General features: G+C 46.5%; 1 protein-coding gene across 15 annotated transcripts in view; it reads left to right on the top strand.

The window, feature by feature from the left end:
• Nucleotides 1-18921, top strand: part of Pcbp3 (poly(rC) binding protein 3) — a 215199-nt gene that overhangs the window by 159334 nt on the left and 36944 nt on the right. For 13 of the 15 annotated variants that reach the window (XM_033768025.1, XM_033768026.1, XM_033768022.1 and 10 more), the window contains 4 exons: nt 15104-15258; nt 16876-16899; nt 17853-17885; nt 18633-18749. In XM_033768025.1, the coding sequence (XP_033623916.1) occupies nt 15104-15258; nt 16876-16899; nt 17853-17885; nt 18633-18749 (329 nt within the window). Of the gene's footprint in view, nt 1-15103; nt 15259-15333; nt 15438-16875; nt 16900-17852; nt 17886-18632; nt 18750-18921 lie in introns of those variants that run through there. The other 2 variants (XM_033768027.1, XM_033768028.1) reach the window with 2 other exon arrangements.

Below are 18921 nucleotides of genomic sequence, written 5' to 3'. Positions count from 1 at the left end.
TGGCAGAGGTTATAAATCTTGAGATAAGTGTTTTAAAAATTAGAGTGTTTATAAGAGGCACACGCTGATGTAGGTCACACTGGATCCCGGGTACTTTTTCCCAGAGGTTGAACTGAGAAACATTGGCATTACTGAGGGATGCCTGACATTGCCAGGAAGTCCAGATGAGGCCCTGTGCTTGGCCTGAAGAGTGGAGGGAAGGGGAGAGGTTGTCACTGGTGCCCTGCTTCTATCACCCTTTGTCTGTCTTGAAACTTGAGTGATGAGGAAGTCGGCTGTTCAGAGTGCTCCCTGAAGCCAGGTTGTGTAAGCCTGGGTTGTCTTTTAATGCTAACTGACTGGCAGGAGCACTAAATTGCAGAAATCTCCCCTCCACAATGGCCTGGAGGACAGTGTGCACTGTGAGTCTCTCAAGGAGAATGAAGCAGCTAATTAGCTCTGTCGGCTTCTGCTGCCGTGGCTTTATGCAGCCCGATGCAGCCACTGAGCTGTAAAACACGATAAATCAAGTCTGTGCTCATCCCCTCCCCACCCAAATGCCCCTTGTGTACAGCTGACGCCTGGGAACAACCCTGAATGGAGCTCGGCTAATGGGGGCATGCATGAGCCGCTGGCCTGGACAGGCATTCCCCACAGCAGCATGGTTACTGATTGCACTATGGACAGCACTATGCACCCTGTGCTCTGATCTAGGTGGGAGAGCATGAAGTGGGGACATGGGGAGTGCTTTGCTGGCTGCACCTGAACAGGAGAGGCTGCTGCCACTCCATGCAGAGACCTCCTTACTTCAACTTCGCTTCCACACCCTAGTCTGCTCAGCCTTCTGTTCTGACACTGCAGGACACTTCAACAAGAGCACATGTAGCCTCTTGTCCCAAGCTTTTCTTTTGATCAGCATGAACACTGTGCAGTTTGCATTTCTGCTGGTAAGGAGCCTGGGCCTGGAGTTGGCCTACCAAGGTTCAGCCCCAGATCCTTGTTGCTCACATGTAAGACAGACTTGAGCCTCCGTGCTGAGCTAGGACAGGATATGCATGTGTGCACACAGACCCTTTGTACAGTGCGTTGCAGCTGTTATGTTATCACACAGTAGACCTCAGAGTATGACAACATTTGCCTTACAACCATCTGTTGATTTAATTATTCTTCAAAAAGAAATGATTGGCAAATATGCTGTTTTTTTTGTTTTGTTTTTGTTTTTAATCAGTGTGCTGCTATGTAGTCAAGGCTAGCTTGAACTCACTCTGTAGCCCAGGCTGGCTTCAAATTCATATCCATCCTCTTGCCTCAGCCTCTTCCATAATAGGATTACAGACATGTACTACCACACCCAGCAGCAAATGCTTTTCAGAACAAATGGTGCTGGTTATAAGCAGATTTTGCCTAAATGATCAAGATAAAATTAATTGATGATCTGCCCTGGTCAAACTGGAGGACACATCACCTTGTTCCTCCCATTGAGCAGCCTGAGCCCTCTGGACAGAATGTGTGGGGCAGCCAACCAAAGGACTCTGAAGTCAGTGACAGTGCATGGACAGAGAAGGGAGCTAGAATTTTGTCCTATGTGCCAGCCTGGACCCTGAGGCAGCCCAAGCACAGAAGTAGAAGCCTCCAAGAGCAGCACCACATTTCTGTTCATGGAGCAGGAAAAGGGGCTCCTGTGGGAAAGAGTGGTAGGCCCTATAGCTTACTTTTGTGTCTGTGTTTCCCAACCCCAGGCACCATGTGGGACACTAAAGGCAGTGGAGAACAGCAGGCCTAAGCCAGAGGGAGGGGAGCTTCCTACCTAGCAGAGGGACAAGACCCCAGGGTTCTGACTGCCATGTCTTATTTCTGCCACATCACCACCTGGCCCTTGAGGCAGATTTGGTAGCACACAGGGCAAGGTCCTGCCTTTCTGCCCCTGGGAGCCAGAAGGCTCTGGGATAAAGGGATCCCCTAATGCTGTGTATGACTTCTGGGTAGACCTCAAGTACTGAATGCATGGATCTGACCCGAAAGAGCACAGCAGACCTGTGATCTGAGGGGTGTAGGCCTCTGACCCCAAGCCCATCTGGACACTGGCAAGTACATGTGGGGAGGAGACTTGAATATCACTGTAGAAGCTCCCAGTGCTGAGCTGCATTGGAACACAGCCCACAGGAAGCTATGGGATTGACCACCTAAAACTTCTGTTGGTAAAATAAAAATAGTCCACATAATATTTAAGCAACAGTTAGAGTCCTATCACAATGCTCAGCATGTCCAGGGACAGCAGGTGTCCACATGCAACTTGAAGAACCAAGGACATCAACCTTACAAAAGGGAAAGTTTGACTGGGGGATCCAACGTGGATCAGCCCCCATGCCAGGGTGACCAGACTGCAGGATACTTGCCATGACCACACCTCTGGAACCAGAGATAGAAAGTCTCAGCAGGAAATATGAGTTGTAAAAAGAACAGATAGAGAATTAGAACTAAAAATATAATAAAATAAAAACTGTTCTGCTATTCTGTGTGGACTCAGTAACAGGATGAAGGTGATGGTGGCCTGTTCACAAGAGAAATTCAGCTCAGTCAGTGCCTGGGACCTAAGCTGATTGCAGAAAGCAGAGTGTGGAGATAAAACAGGGCTCAGAGACCTCTGGGGCAGCACAGACAATCCAGTGCACGCTGACTCCACATGGATACCCACCATGGCAGACCATATGCTGTTTAAAGACAAAAATAAGAAAAGCCTAACAAATTTAAATAATTAAAATCCTGCAGAGTTTATCTTCTGACCATAATGGAATTAAACTCTAAACCAGTAACCAGAGATAACTGGAAAAATTACACATAATTAAATATCAAAACAGATATTGCTAAACCATGTACTAGTCAAAGAAGTATTAGAAGTTATTTTGTACTAAGACAGATGGAATAATGCACAAAAATTTTGTAGGATACAATTAACTCAGGTCCCCAAATTTCCAAATTTGACAACATGAAAATTTATTTTTTTATTGAGTTTTTTGGTACATTTTAGGTATACAGTACAGTTACATTCATTATTGGGATCTTATACCTTTACATGACAGGTCTTCGTTCTCATTTTTTCCCCTTGTCCCTGCCCTCCCTTCACCCCCTCCTCCCCTCTCCATTTACAAACACTTGATTTCCATTTTTTCATTTTCTTATGTTTTTTTTCTTTTCCCTTATTACCTTTCCCCTACCCTTCCCACTTTCCCTACACCTTTTGCCCTTTTCTTCCTATTTCACACTGTCAATTATCTCATTAGGATCTTATGTACTATTATAGTTTTTCACACCACAGAAACTATTTGGTATTTACACATGTGTGACTTATTTCACTTAGGAGTATATCCTCAATATGTATCCATTTACCTATGAATGAATCTAATTTCTCATTCTTTGTGGCGGGGTAGTAGTCCATTTTATAGAAAAACTACATCTTCTTTATCCAGTTTCCAACTGATGGGTAAATGGGCTGTTTCCAAGTTTTAGCTATTACAAACTGTGCCGCTATAAACATAGGTGTGCATATATCACTATGGTATGATTATTTTAATTCTTTTGGAAAGGTACCCAGAAGAGGGATGGCTGGATCAAATGGAACCTCTAGTCCAAGCTCTTTGAGGTATTGCCATAGTGATTGCACCAGTCTGCACTCCCACCAACAATGGAGAAGGGTTCCTTACTCCCCACAACCCCGCTAACATTTGTTATTGGTTGATTTCTTGATGGCAGCCATTCTTTGTGGGGTGAGGTGAAATCTCAGTGTTGTTTTCATCTGCATCTCTCAAATGACCAGTGATGTGGAGCATTTTTTCATATATTTGCTTACTGCTTTTATTTCTTTGTCTGAGAAATGTCTGTTCATTTTATATGCCCATTTTAGAATTGGGTCTTTATATTTGGGGGGGGCTGATTGTTTTGAGGTCTTTATATATTCTAGATAATAGTCCTTTGTCTGAGGAGAAGCTGGTAAAAATTTTTCCCACATTGTAGGTTGTCTCTTAGTTCTGTTGATGGTTTCTTTTGCAGTGCAGAAGCTTTTTAATAAGATGAAGTCCCAGTTGTTGATTCTTTCTGCTAGTCCCCATGCTACTGAGGATTTGTTCATAAAGTCTTTTCCTATGCCAGTGTCAAGAGTTCTGCCTAGCTTATCTTCCAGCAAGTTTAGTGTTTCTGTTTTAATATTTAGATCTTTAATCCACTTGGACTTTAATTTAGTGCATGGTGAAAGATAAGGGTCTAGTTTTAATCTTTGGCAAGTTGACATAAGTTTTTCCAACACCACTTATTAAAGAGGCCATCCTTCCTCCAAGTGGGGATGGTCAGCTCCTTTGTCAAAGATGAGGTAGCTGAGTACACCTGGAGTTGTTTTTCTGTCTTCCAATTTGTTCCACTGACCCTCAGGTCTGTTTCTTTGCCAGTACCTTGCTGTTCTTATCACAGTGGCTTTGTAGTACAGTTTCAAATTGGGAATTGTTATACCCGCTGCCATGTGTTTGTTGCCTAGGATGGCTTTTGCTATTCTAGGTCTCTTAGGGTTCCCAATGAATTTTTGGAATCTTTTTTCCAGTTCTGTGAAACATAGCATTGGAATTTCAATTGGCATTGCATTGAATCTGTATAGCAGTTTTGGTAGTATGGCCATTTTCACTATGTTCATTCTTCCAACCCAGGAGCAGGGGATACCTTTCCATTTTCTTATATCCTCTTCGATCTCTTTTCAGAGTGCTATAGTTTTCAGTGTAGAGGTCTTTTGCTTCTTTTGTTAGATTGATTTCTAGATACTTCATTTTTTTTGGATGCTATTGTGAAGGGAATTGTTTCCCTAATTTCTTGCTCAATGAGTCTGTTATTTGTGTACAAGAAGGCTATTGATTTTTGGGTGTTCACTTTGTATCCAGCTATTCTGCTAAACGTGTCAATTAAGTTTAGAAGTCTTTTGGTAAAGTTTTTTGGGTCTTCAATGTAGAATATCATATTGTCGGCAAATAATGACAGTTTAACTTCTTCCTTTCCTATTTTTATTGCCTTAATTTCTTTCTCTTGTCTAATTGCTATGGCTAATGTTTCCAGAACTATATTGAAGAGGAGTGGTAATAGTGGGCATCCTTGTCTTGTTCCTGATTTTAACATGAAGGTTTTCAGTTTTGGGGCATTTAATATGATGTTGGCTATTGGTTTTTCATAGATAGCCTTTATTAAGTTGAGATATAGACCATCTATTCCAATTTTATGCAGCGTTTTTATCATGAAGGGGTATTGAATTTTGTCAAATGCCTTTTCTGCATCTATCGAAAGGATCATATGATTTTTGTCCTTGACTCTGTTAATATAGTGTATGACATTTATTGACTTACATATGTTGAACCATCCTTGCATCCCTGGAATAAATCTGACTTGGTCAGGATGTATGATCTTCTTGATGGTCCTCTGTATTCTATTTGCTAGTATCTTATTAAGGATTTTTGCATCTATATTCATTAAGGAGAATGGCCCGTAGTTCTCTTTTTTAGTTGCGTCTTTCCCTAGTTTGGGAATCAAATTGATACTTGCTTCCAGGAATGAATTTGAAAGTATTGCTTCCCTTTCAATTTCATTGAAAAGTTTGAAGAGTAAAGGCAGTAGTTCTCTAAATGTCTTGTAAAATTCAGCAGTGAATCCATCAGGACCTGGGCTTTTCTTTGTTGGTATATTCTTAATTACATTTTCAATTTCACTGATTGTAATTGGGATATTTAAAATGTTTTTATCTTCTTTGTTCAACTTTGGTAATTCATAAGTATCTAGAAATCTGTCCATTTCTTCTGTGTTTTCCACTTTATTAAAGTACAGGTTCTCAAAGTAGGTATGCATGATCTTCTGGATTTCTGTGGGATTTGTTGTGACTTCTCCTTTTTCATTCCTGATTGCATGGATGCCTTTTCTTTTCTTTTTTTGATAAAGTTTGCTAAGGGTTTATCTATTTTGTTTATTCTTTCATAAAACCAACTCTTTGATTCATTTATTTTTTTTGTATTGTTTTCTTAGTTTCCATTGCATTGATTTCTGCTCTAATCTTTATAATTTCCTCTCTTGTTTGAGCTTTGGGTTTTTCTTGCTCTTGTTTTTCTAGGAGTCTAATATTCATTGTTAGGTTGTTTATTTGAGCTTACTCTGTTTTCCTAATGTGGGCATTCAGTGCTATGAATTTTTCATGTAGAATTGCTTTCATTGTGTCCCATAGATTCCTGTATGTTGTATAGGCATTTTCATTTATTTGCAAAAACTGTCTGATTGCTTCTTTAATTTCTTCTGTGATCCATTGATTGTTCAGGAATGTGTTGTTCAATTTCCATGTGTTTGTGAAGTTCCTATGGTTTCTTGTGCTGTTGATCTCCAGCTTTATTGCACTGTGATCTGATAATATACAGAGAAGAATTTTGATTCTTTTGCATTTATTCAAACCTGTTCTGTGAGCTAGAATGTGATCTATCTTGGAGAATGACCCATGTACAGACAAAAAGAATGTATATGATTTTGTGGGGTGGAACACTGTATAGACATCTATTAAGTCCATGTGTTCAAAAGTTTGGTTCAGTTCTAGTATTTCATTGTTGATTTTCTGCCTAGATGATCTGTCTATTTGTGAAAGTGGGATATTTAGATCCCCCACTACAATTGTATTAGTGCTTATTTGGTTTTTCATGTTTCTTAATATTTCTTTCATATTGGGGGCATTAATATTTGTTGCATATATGTTTATGATTGTCATCTCTTCCTCTTGAATTTTTCCCTTTACAAGGATGTAGTGGCCTTCTTTGTCTTTCTTGATGAGTTTTGTTTTGAAATTTGCTTTGTCTGCGAATAAGATTGCTACCCCTGCTTTTTCCTGGGCTCCAACAACATGAAAATTTATTTTATAAAAGAGGAAAGTTTGTGCATCATCTCAGCTCCCTCTTGATGAAACTTAAAGGCTGGAGGGAAGAAAAGACAAAATAGCACTAAAAACGCAAAATCAGAAGAGAACAAAGCCTTTCAAATTGGAACAAAGGAACAATGAAACAGTCATGTATTTCAAGAACTCTCTGCTGCTGCTTTTATTTATGGTGGAAGTTCAGGTCTTTTCTGTGATGCTATTCCTGAGTTTGTTTACTGGCCTAAAGTAGACCCGTTCCCTTTATGAGCATGTTCCCTCCTCCCCTACTCTCCAGGATAGGTGGTTTTGCACATCAGCTGAGCCTTGGATGGAGAGGGTGTCAGCTTGTAACACAAGGACAGTTGCCTGGGTCTTCTGCAGGATGTTCCTGCGCCTCTGGTAGAAGTGGGCTTGAGGCTTCACAGTCCTGGTTCAGTATTCTTCTCCCCTCAGCCACGAGTATCTCCTATGGAGCTTCCACACTTCAGGTCTGCACATCCCGTTGTAGCCATACAGACATCAGACCCTCAGTGACTCAAGTGCAGGACTGTCCAGTTGAGTGCCCTGGGTACATGGGAGTAATCTGCAGGGGATGCGTCAGAACCTTCATGGGTACTGAATTCATGAATCTTTGTCCCTTATAAGAAACGGCATAGTACTTCATGTAACCTGTGCAAACTTCCTGTGTGCTTTAAATGATCTCTAGATTAATTATAATACCTAACACAATGTAAGTGCTATGGAAGTAGTTTATACTGTAATGTTTAGGTGATAGTGACTATGTTAGGACAGATGCAGCAGGCATCCCAGGCCAGACAGCATAGCACATGGATGGGGCAAGAGCAAATAACACGTAGGCACCATGTGTAGTCAGGCTAAGGCCCATCAGAGGGCAGCCTAGGAAGGCGCCCCAGCACTGCATTCTTGTGGGTTCAGTGCAGGGCTCAGTGTACTGAAAATTCAAGTATTGCTTTTTTGAAGTTTCTTGAATTTTGGTCAGGATGGAGGCATTTAGCTGAATAAGTGTAATCTCATTTCTTTATTTTTGCTTTTGTTATCTGTATTTTTGGTGTCTTCAGAAATAACCAGTGCCCAAAATGATGTCATGGAGTTTTGTTTTCTTCTAGTAGTTTTGCAGTTTCAGGTCTTACATTTAAGCCTTTACCTGTTTTAGAGCTGATTTTTTTGTATATGGTGTGAGATAAGGGTCCAGTTTCATTCTTCTATGTGTGGACATCCAGTTTTTCCAACACCACTTATTAAAGAAACTGTGCTTTTAGTAACAGTGAGTTTCTTGTAGGCAGCACAAGATTGAATCCTGTTTTTAATCCACTCTGCTAATCATTTTGTTTTAATTAGGCCATTTATATTTAAAGCAATTATTAAGATACTAGGGCTTAAGTCTGCCATTTTATTTTTGTTGTGGTTTTGTTTGCTTCGTTTCTATTTCTCTGGTTTTTAGATTTTTTTATCCCCCTGCCTTCCTGTGGGTTACTGAACTTTTTAAAAATTCCATTTTGAATTATTGATAGTTTTTAGTGTGTCTCCATGGTTTTGGGCTTTATGTGTGTTGTTCTTTCTGTTGTTTGTTTTTAGTGGGTTTTCAAGGTACTTCTCTATATGTGTGTGCACATGTGTATGTATATACTACACATACATATGACTTAGCAATTCTAATTGTTGACCTTTTACCAGTTTGGGGAATGATTAAAAGCTTACTCCTCTTATAATTTTTTTACCCTCCTCAGTTTATAACTGTTTCAGATATTTCTTAGCCATACTAGTCACATCAGGCAGTGCAGGAATATTTGCTTCAGCCATTAAACGTTATTTTGAAAACTCTGGAGGTCTGAGGCCTATTGCATTTGCCCTCTGTGTTGCCAGCCATATCTTCTAATTCTGACATCCCAACATTCCCTGCACATGGATGCATTTCTGGTGAGAGGCCTCACTAGCCTGTTCCTGGGGAGCTCAGCCAGCAGCAGTATTCTGGTTTTCCTTGGTCCTGGGAGGACTTTCTTCCCCTTCACTCCCTAGGGATGTGCATTTCTGGGCTGAGGGTCCTTCCCTCCTCAGGCTTAAAAGCACACTATGTCTCCTGCTCTATAGCTGCTAAGGAGAGATCTCAGCTGTGGCCTGTCGTCCCTTCATGCTGCATGTACCTCTCAAGTTTTTCCTTGACTTCAGCATTTAGATATTTGGTGAAGATGTGTGTTTGTGTGGAGTTATTTGGGTTTATCCTGTTTGAAATTTGACCAGCTTCTAAAGTGCATAGACTACACTCTTGCCAAAGTTGGGAAGCATAGCCATCATTTCACCTCGTGCTTTTTCGGCCCATTCTCTGCCCCTGGTACTATGAGCACCCATTTCCCGTCACCACCTTACAGGTCCCTGGAGCTCTTGCTGTCCCTGCTGTTGGGGCTGGGGTTTCTAATGCTGTCTCCCAGCTCTGGTTCTTTCCTCTTACCCTCATCACATCTTGGCCTTTTGGTTCTGCCATTTCCATTCATTCTCTACATCTTCCATCTGTTTGCTGAGAATTTTCTGTTTCTCTGCTGAGACATTATGCTTCTTCATTGGTTTAAAGAGGATTCCTCACTGTTCATTGGAGCATTTTTATGGTGGCTATTTTATACTATTGTCAGGTAACCCAAACATCTCTGTTGTCTCAGGTTAGCCTCTTTGATTGTCTTTTATTCTCTTTGGATTTTTTTCTGGATCTTGGTGTGACAGATAATTTTCTGTCAACACCTGCACATCTGTATATAATGTGGTGAGACCCTGGACCTTACAACTAATGCTCCTGGCACAGCTCCGGCAGTGGGTCAGGGGCATGTCCAGGTTCTCACTCACCCTCTCCTGACACCCGAGTGGACCGGGGCAGAGTTCTGGCTCCTGCCCACCCCTGCTGACACTTCCCTGGCTCTGAGGTCCAGCACTCCTCTTCACAGCTCTCACATGACCTCTTCTGGAACCCTGAGCCAGGACTAGGGCACCTCTGTAGAGCTTGGCAAGGTGGAAGGCTCCCAGTCCAGCCTCTGCTGTCCAGGGGAAGGGTGGCCAGGATAGGAGATATTGCTGCAAGCATTCCCCATGCTGGCCACCCGCTCCTTGGTAGGAAGTTTTGCTTGTCTCCATCTATTGGTATTTCCAGTATACAGCCTTCTCCTCTTCTGAGTGACACACAGAAGAAAGGAAGCCCATGTAGAAAGGAGGCCTGGGACAGTCTCCCTGGGTCACTCTGGGGCCCTGCTCCTGGTAGCCTAACAATGCCTGTGTCTGCTGTGGATGTCATATCTGCCTGTTGGCTGTTGCCAGGAGTTAGGGGAAGCCACTAACTCTCCCTAAAGCAGATGTCTTGCTTCTCCTGCTGAGCTGTGACTGTAGGTCACAGGCATGGCCAGGGCTGCCTGGGTCCTCACCCTTGTTCTGCATAGTCAGCCAGGCACTTCAGCAAGTCCCCTAGCCTCTCCTCACGCTCATCCTTCCATCAGTAAAGTGGAGAGACAGTGGTGCACCCACCATAGTGGGGGATGCTCAGTGAGACCCCACAGAAAGAGCAAAACCCCTATGTGAGGATTTGTCTGATCTCTGTGCCTCTGTGTTTCTTAGTGAGAGATTGGTCAAGTGCAGCTTCTCATTTCAAGGTCACAGATATCTCAGACTATGGTCATCTTGCCACAACACCCTTCCTGTGGTCACACTCCTTCCTGGACAGCTCCTGAGGCAGAGCTTACGTGCAGCATGCCTAGGCGTGTACTGTAGTGGCGGACAGCACAGGCTGCCTGACAGTCAGCAGGCCCAAGACTGGATGGGATGTCTGCAGCCAAGGTGGGCCCTGAATGGCTGCTGATTTGCACCAGCCCAAGGCACCCTGTCATTCCTTGTAGTGGTCTGTGCCCCAGGACTGGTGCAGGTACTGTTCCCAGATTTTTTGGCGCTGGCTGTTGTTCATCTGAACCCCAGACCTACCCTCACTGCCACCCTGTCCCCTCACTAGCCCTTTTCCTCTCCTTCCTTCTCTTCTCTTCACTTCCTGGTGTCCTGTCACTCTGCTCACCTTTATTTCTTTCTTTGGTAATGGTTGTCTCCACAGCAGTACCAGGGTTGTTGTCTCTAACCCATGAAGCTTATGGGGTGTGTGTGTGTGTGTGTGTGTGTGTGTGTGTGTGCACGTGCACTCACACAAGGGGCCATTTCTGGGAGCAGTGAGGGATAGGGGTTCACACTGAGCTGTGGAAGGAAGGACTTTGGGTTCTGGGACAAGGGGGTGGCAGATGTAGAGCCCTGCAGTGGGGTTCCTGGGGAGAAGGGTGGGGGGAGAAGGGTGGAGGTAGAAGGAGGAGCAGTGAGTCTGGTTGTGGGCTTGGACTTGCTCTGAGAGCTGAGAGGAGGGCAGCCAGCGGGGCTTAGGAACACGAGGAAGGGTGGGTTGGTCCTGCTTGTAGAGGGGCAGGGGCTTGGATTCCACGTCGAATGTCAACGATTGGGCGGGGAGGAGAGAGGAGAGCTTCGGCCTGAGTGCTGGTCGGAGGGTGCTGAGACAGTTAGGTAGGTGAATGCCCTGGCGGATGGGAGGCTTGGGAGCTTTGTCCTTGCACTGAGCAGATGCAAGGTCTAAAAATCCATGCAGCTGAACCAGATTCCTGCCCTGGGAGTCGAGGTCCAGGGCATGTGCTGGGCTGAGGCACTTGTGTGGACAGTGTTCCCACAGCATGGCACTGCAGCCAGGCTTAGATAGGCTTGCTGGGCAAGTGTGGACAGAAGCCAAGAGTGACCATATCTGTTTCTTCTCAGTCTCCCATTAGGTGACTCAAAAATATGTTAAATGCCAGCACTGAAGAGAACAGGGTGGGGCTTCCAGAGAAGAGAGGGAAGGTCCTAGGAGATGCTGCCAATCCCTCGCTGATGACCAAGCAGAGTGACAGGCCTTGCTTCCTGCTGAGCCCTTAATTTCCTAGTAGCCCTGGGTGGACAGGGCTATCCAGGGCTACTGGGTAGACAGCCTGTGTGGGCTGGATGCAAGCATGGCTTCGGACACTCTCGAGTCACCACAAGCACACAGGTACCCAGGGATGGCAGAAGACAGGTGTGGGGTTCCTCTGGCCTATACCTACCAAGAGGGCTGTCATCCAGGTGCTGCAGTGGAGCAGGGTGAGTCCTTAGGACTGAGTCCTGATCCCAGTGACCATGCCATTCCCCGGACAGCGCCTGCCCTTGAAGTACTTAGAGGGCCTGAATAGCCCCTTCCATCTCTGTGTGACTGATTGCTGCTGACAGCTGGGAGCTAGAAGCACCCAGGGCAGGCACTGACCTACTTTCTCCTCTCTGGGCTGGAACATTTATGTAACAGATGTGCTTTCTCCTTGGTGGGAGGAGATGTCTTTAATTAAAAAGGAGGCAGAGCCTCAGACTGGCCATGATGTGATCCAATTCTTTGGTGCTAGGAAATCAGCCTTACAAAAACATGAATCTGGAAGAAAGTCTTTTCTGGCCTTGTCACAAATGTCTGTGTAGACATGCATGGCTGTTGGTGCCGGGAAAGCCACTGGAGCTGGTGCACTGTTTTGCAACACATCTTCACAGTGTTCTGCAGGGAACATGCGCCTGTGCTGGCCACAGAACTCCTTCTCCCTGTGCTCTTCTGAAGGGCAGCCAGCAGCCACTCAGAGGTGCCCAGTGAGTTTGGTTTGAAATGTGAATAGCACGTTTGACTGGTGTTGGACTGTGCAGATACAGACATTAATGTGCCGGGATGATCTTAAGCACTTTTTACTATGTAAAACTCTTGTCAAAGGCTGTGTTAACACCCTACATTAAATGCCTTGTGGTTCAAAAAGTGTCTAGATTTTAAGAATCGTTAGGACCAGAATCTTGTTTAATTGTGAGTAAAACGGCATATTCAGTGTCTGGCACAAAGTGAGTAATTACTCAATAATCAATGAATTATTTAAGGAAAGAGATATGACATATAAAGAAAACAAATTACCAGTTCATTGAGCAGGGTTAAGGAATGAAGGTTGTAGAAAAATATAGATATCATTGTAGGCTAGAAGATAAGAGCCATTCATTGGTCAAAGATAGGTATTTGCTAAGCGCATGCTGTGTTCAATTCAGTAAGCAAATAGGACACTTAACAGAGAAGAGCTGTAGGTGTGGGGTGACTGGGTTGGGGTGGTTCTTGGTATCACAGGCCGGGAGACAACACATAGCAGTGGAAGTTAGCAAGAAGATAAACTTTGCTTTTTTGCCTGAACTTAATATTAACTAAACTGCTGCTACAGTTTTATATCTGATTAAGATTACCATTTTAAAAGAGAATGTGGAATTATAGAGAAATATAGAACATATAATATACAATGGATGACAAGCCATATAAATAAATTATACTGCTTATCTCATGTAAATAGAAAAATAAGAGTCTATGATGAATGTAATTGTTAAGGTGTCTATTAATCGAATACAAAAGTCTCACTTAATTATCTCTTTCAATAAAGCATTTTAGTAAAGAGAAAAAAAACAAAAAACCAAAAAGTGTCATTTTATCATGAATAATAATGAGAACTAATGATTTGCGTTTTTGAGGAAGTTAGCTGGAAATCCATTTTTAAAGCACAAGTGCAATACCCTGTTACTTCACTAATGCAGGAGTATATCCATTGCTGCCCCTTTGTACGTTGCCGGTCACCAGTGCTTGCCCTTCCAGACATCCTGACACACCACACAGCTGACTGAACAGGCTATTTCTCTCCTCCTGGTTATGTTACAGTGTCTGGATAGCTTGCCACATGGGGCTAGGCACACACATGTCCCCGAGTCTGTCCTTGATGGGTCCCCTAGGGCAGCCATTTTTCTGGGACAGTTTGTCATTGAAGAAGGTGTGAGTGAGGACTGTGGCAAGGGTCTCCCAGGGAAGCACAGCCACACCTTTCCTCTTCCTAGAGACTGCCCACCTCTCAGGTGCACGTGTTGGTAGGTATGCAAGGCATCTCTGGAGGTAGTGGTCTGTGCCTACCATGTGGCTCTGCTATGGGGACCGTTGACACCTGTGCCTCCCTGATGGGCTGCTCTTTTGGTCCTATAGAGGCCACCCACACCCATGTCCTTCCCAGGGACCTTCTCTGTCTCCTCTCTGTCCCTGGGAACCCCCATATTCCTGTGTCTGTGCCCCATGTAGGAGGACTGAGTGCTGCTCTCTCCTGGGCATAGGCATCTCTTGCCCCCTTGCCTCTGGAGTCCTTGTGGACCCAACACCCTCTCCTCCCTATTCCTGGCTGCCTCCCTTTTATTCTCTCAGGGGCGCATTTGCAGGTGCAGCTGTCTACAGATATGGGTGGGCAGCAGCTGCACCACCATGGTGAGAGTGGTCTGTCCTCACACTTGGGGCTCCCTGACGAGAGACTGCCTCAGGAGCTCATGGGAGCTCAGTGCTGGGAGCTCCAGAAGTGCAGGCTGCTCCTGTTGTGGACCTGGATCCAGGTGACCCTCAAAGACACAAGGCCGTCCTATTATTTCCCATGAACACTTTCATTGTACCTTTGATCCATCTTTGCCTGCAAATAATGGAAGGAAGACTTTATATAGCCCAGGGGCACCCCCTGAATTTCTCCCTGCAGGAAGCTAGAAGAATCATGGGCCTGTGCTGGAGTGGGGGATCTCTGACAGCTCTGGCTGAGGGATCCCAGCAGTTTGGTTTGGCAACTTTGCAGCTGGAGACTGAGTCCACATAAACAATGAGGCTACCAAGGACTGTGTCCCACGTGCAAAGGGACCAATGCAGTGCATTCCCTTGTGCTTGAGAGTAAAGCAAGTAGCCTCTGGGAGAAGGTCCTAGCACGTTAGGGCTGCTCCTGGTGTGACTGGAAAAATGGGCAGAAGTAAGACTACATGGAGAGTGGGGGCTGCCCAGCCCAGGCAACAGGGTGGGCTCTCCCTGGGGCCATGCTGGGGCTCCTATGCTCTCCAACTTCTGGGAGTGGTGCTGCTATGGCCCTCTTCACAGAGGAGGGGACTGGGGCTGGAGGGTTTGAGTGACCTGCTCAGAGTGCTGTGAGGCATGGAGAGCCTGATGTGAGCCGCCAGATACCCCAGGCCCTATCAGTGAGGCCTCCTCGGCACATGGCAGTGATCGCAGCACATCCACTCCTGCATGGGAGTTAGCCAGTAGATCTGCTGGTGTCCAGTAGTCAACAGCCCACCTTCTCTTTCTAGGTGACACCATCTGGGCCCCATCCATCCTTCCTCACAGCACCCTCAACACCTTAAGCTTCTACCCCCAGCTGCATTTTGGGAGAAAGATGGAGTCCAAGGTTTCAGAAGGTGGCCTGAATGTGACCCTGACCATCCGCCTACTGATGCATGGAAAGGTACAGAGTAGCCCCAGGAGGAAGGGGCAAGACACTGAAGTTTTTACTTGGTGTTTCTCACTCTGAGCTCTCAAGCAGGCACAACCCCTCCCATGTGACCCCCTTCCTGGAACCACTTCAGATGCAGTAGCTGACCCAAGCCCTGTCCCTGAGCACCCCAGGCACCTTTCAACAGGCAGGTTGGTCTCCCTCCAAGTCAGGGCATCTCCGCGCTAGCCCTTGCTGCTTGCCAGCCTGCATGCGTCCTCCATGGCTAGGTCCCCAGGAGACAGGCTGAGCATGGCCTTATCACTTCCCTCCAGTCTCCTATCTGAAACACTCCTTTCTTTGACTCACTGGTGAAGGTTTCTGCCTTGCTCTTGTGGTGTGCTCCTCACTTGGCCTTATTGAATGTGTCCTTGCCATTGGCAGGAATGTCACAGAAGCCTTCCAGTCAGTGGCCCAGATGTCACTGTGGTGGCACTGGGTGGGAGATGCCTGCCTCCTCCCCATCCATTGTCCTTGGGCCTCATGCATTTGTTCAGGCATCCATGTCTATATGGGCATGGGGTTGCCATTGTTCCCCACAACATCACGATTATCACTGCACTCATACCGTTCCTGCCCTGGTGGCTTCTGAGCCCCCTGACATATCCCCACCATTCCTACAGCACTGTCTCCTTTTCTTGGCTCATCTTTTCCTTTCCTGTACTCACCCTGGAATTAGCCCTGTCCCCAGGAATCCTTACTCCTTTGAGTAGACAGGATCAGCACTAGGAGCACTCTTTTCTCTGCCTACTAGGATTTGTAGCAGGAGTACACACCCAGAATATCCACCTGTGAGGTGGAGAGATGGAACCACCTGTCCTGCAGATGGCAGCAACACAGTGGGCTCTCTAGATGTAGTGTCAGTTGTCCTCCCCCTACAACCCCCATCAGCTTCAGCGCCACCATGCACTCCTGGGAGGTAAAACCAGCCTGTGACAGGTTGGGTCAGGGCCAGGGTGAGCCTTGCTGCAAGGGAATGGCTGAGCACAGGGCTCTAACAAGGCTTTGAAGGATGTCATGCTCTGTGGCTAGAAGCTAGAGTGGCCCTACCTCAAGTGATACACCATAGTGGCACAGGTCTGGAGCTTCACATAGGCAGACAGATGTGGTGACACCTGGCTCACTGGAAGCAGGCACCCCCAAGGGCTGGGGCATCTCCACAGCTGTGGCATCTTGGCCAGTGCCTTTAAAACAGGCTATGGCAGCTCCATTGCAGCTCTTCTGGTGTCACACACCCAGCCAATTTCATTTTCCACCCAGTCCTTATGGCTCTTTCTGAGGCCCAGAGCATATGGGTTCCCTCCTGGTCACTGATCTGGGGAGCAGCTGGCCTGTTCTCCTCCTAGACTCCCCTCGGTCAGATCCTCCTGCTGCATCCAGATTCTCTAGGCTGGGTATGGCTCAGCGGCAGAGCACTTGCCTAGTGTGTATCAGGCCCTGGTGTGATCCCCAGGTCACATAAAAATAAATCAGTAAGTAAACTCTGCCCTGTCATGTCAGGAAGGTAGGCAGGTTCTGCAGCATGTATCCCAGACATTTTTCTTCTGCTGCCCTATGACATCATCTTTCTATGATTTTTTCTCCTTACAGGAAGTTGGCAGCATCATTGGGAAGGTAATTATTGAATGAACTCTACCTCTCTTGAGTCTCTGTCAAAGGACAGCAAGGACACAGTAGCCCCTGGTTCTGGGTGGTCCTAGATGCCCCTCAGGCATGCAGCACAGTGCAGGAGAAAGTCAGGGTCCAGGGCACTGTGTTGGGTCCTACACAACCTGAAACTGGCCCTGGGCCCTGTGTGAGCAAGGGAAACCATTCTCCCTTGGCCCAGCAAGGGCCCCCTGGTCATTTTGATAGCTCATTATCCCTGCCCTGCTGACTACCACCCACCTGGGCATGGGATTCTAGCCTTCTGTAGTGGCTCTGTAATCTGTGCACTCTCCATTCCATGAGGGCAAAGGCCTGCGGGGAAGCCTGCTGTATGTGAGGCAGGGAGAGGCCAGGGCTGATGCTGTACCTCTGTGTGGCTGTGCTTTGCCCAGCTCAGGGGCCCACACCAGCTGGCCTAGGTCAGATACACTTCCTCTTGCTGTGGGGAGTCACCAATGCCTCATCATCTTGCCTCTTCCTCATTCTTTCTCAGGCTAAGCACTTTAGGGCATCACTATCTGTGCAAGATGGGGGCAACTGAGCCTGTGCAGTGCCTGTCAGGAACCTCACAGCCCGAAGACCATTGTGGCTCTGTGTACCTAGTGCCATGGCAGTAGGCACTGGGTCAGGCTAGAGCCACTGCCTGGCAGCTATACCAATGGAGAGTGTGCTCCCTACCCACACCATCCTCCATGCTGGAAGGGCTGTGAGATTGTATGTGAGGGGTCTGCCTATGAGTGGAGAGACCACCACTCCCAGGCCAACAGGAAGCAGGCAACTCCCTGCCCAGCCCCTCGACACCTTGGCTACTCTCCTTGGCATGCAAGAGACATGGCTCACAGCATACGGGCCATGTGAGGCCTGTGTGCCCTCCACAGAGGTACCATTGACACCTTTCCTTGTCTCCATCTCCATTCCAGAAAGGGGAGACTGTGAAGAAGATGCGTGAGGAGGTGAGTGTGCTTACCCTAGCAACACCTGTCTCCCAAGTCAGGGCCTGCCCTGTGGACAGGGGTGGCAAGGGCTCACTGTAAAGGGGACAGGCTTCCCTCTGACACCAGTGTGTGCAGAGGATCAGGTGCTACGTACATGCTCCCTTAGGCACCACTAGTGCTCCTTTCACTAAATAATTTCACTGTGAAGGAGCTTGTTAGGTGAGTGTGGTGGCACCTGCCTATAATCTTAGTACTTTAGGAGACTGAGGCAGGAGGATCACAAATTTGAGTCTCATCTGACAACTTAGTAAGACACTGTCTCTGAATTAAATAAATAAATAAGGCTTGGGGTATAGGTTCAATTCCCTGTGCCATAATTTAAAAAGAAAAAAGAGAACTGCTAAAAGAACCCCAGTGCTGGTGTGGCTTGCAGGCAGGGCCAGCCCCTGTTGTTTGTGGTGGGCATTGCGTGAGCAAGGGAAACCATTCTCCCTTGGCCCAGCAAGGCCCCCTGGTCATTTTGATAGCTCATTATCCCTGCCCTGCTGACTACCACCCACCTGGGCATGGGATTCTAGCCTTCTGTAGTGGCTCTGTAATCTGTGCACTCTCCATTCCATGAGGGCAAAGGCCTGCGGGGAAGCCTGCTGTATGTGAGGCAGGGAGAGGCCAGGGCTGATGCTGTACCTCCGTGTGGTATAGCACTGAACCCTGGGCAGCACTGTTCTTTTCTCTGTCACCATATTTGTTCTGCTCTCACCCTAGAGTGGTGCCAGGATCAACATCTCAGAGGGCAACTGCCCAGAGAGAATTGTGACCATCACAGGCCCAACAGATGCCATCTTTAAAGCCTTCGCCATGATTGCCTACAAGTTTGAAGAGGTGAGGCATGCCTGCATGAGACTGCCACCAGCGGGCATGGGTGGCTGTGGGCCCCACACCATTCCCTAGACAAGAGGATGGCCCAGCCCACCCCAGACACCTTGCTAGGCTGCACCTTGCTATGCTCGAGCTCCTGTCACCTCATTGCCTCTGAAGTACCCTCCCTGGCCCT

Source organism: Fukomys damarensis, unplaced genomic scaffold (assembly GCF_012274545.1).
Source record: "Fukomys damarensis isolate Sample0158 unplaced genomic scaffold, DMR_v1.0_HiC HiC_scaffold_24, whole genome shotgun sequence".
In the NCBI taxonomy this organism is placed as follows: domain Eukaryota; kingdom Metazoa; phylum Chordata; class Mammalia; order Rodentia; family Bathyergidae; genus Fukomys; species Fukomys damarensis.
The sequence above is the reverse complement of the archived record's forward strand: the minus strand, read 5'-3'. Positions and strand labels throughout refer to the sequence as shown.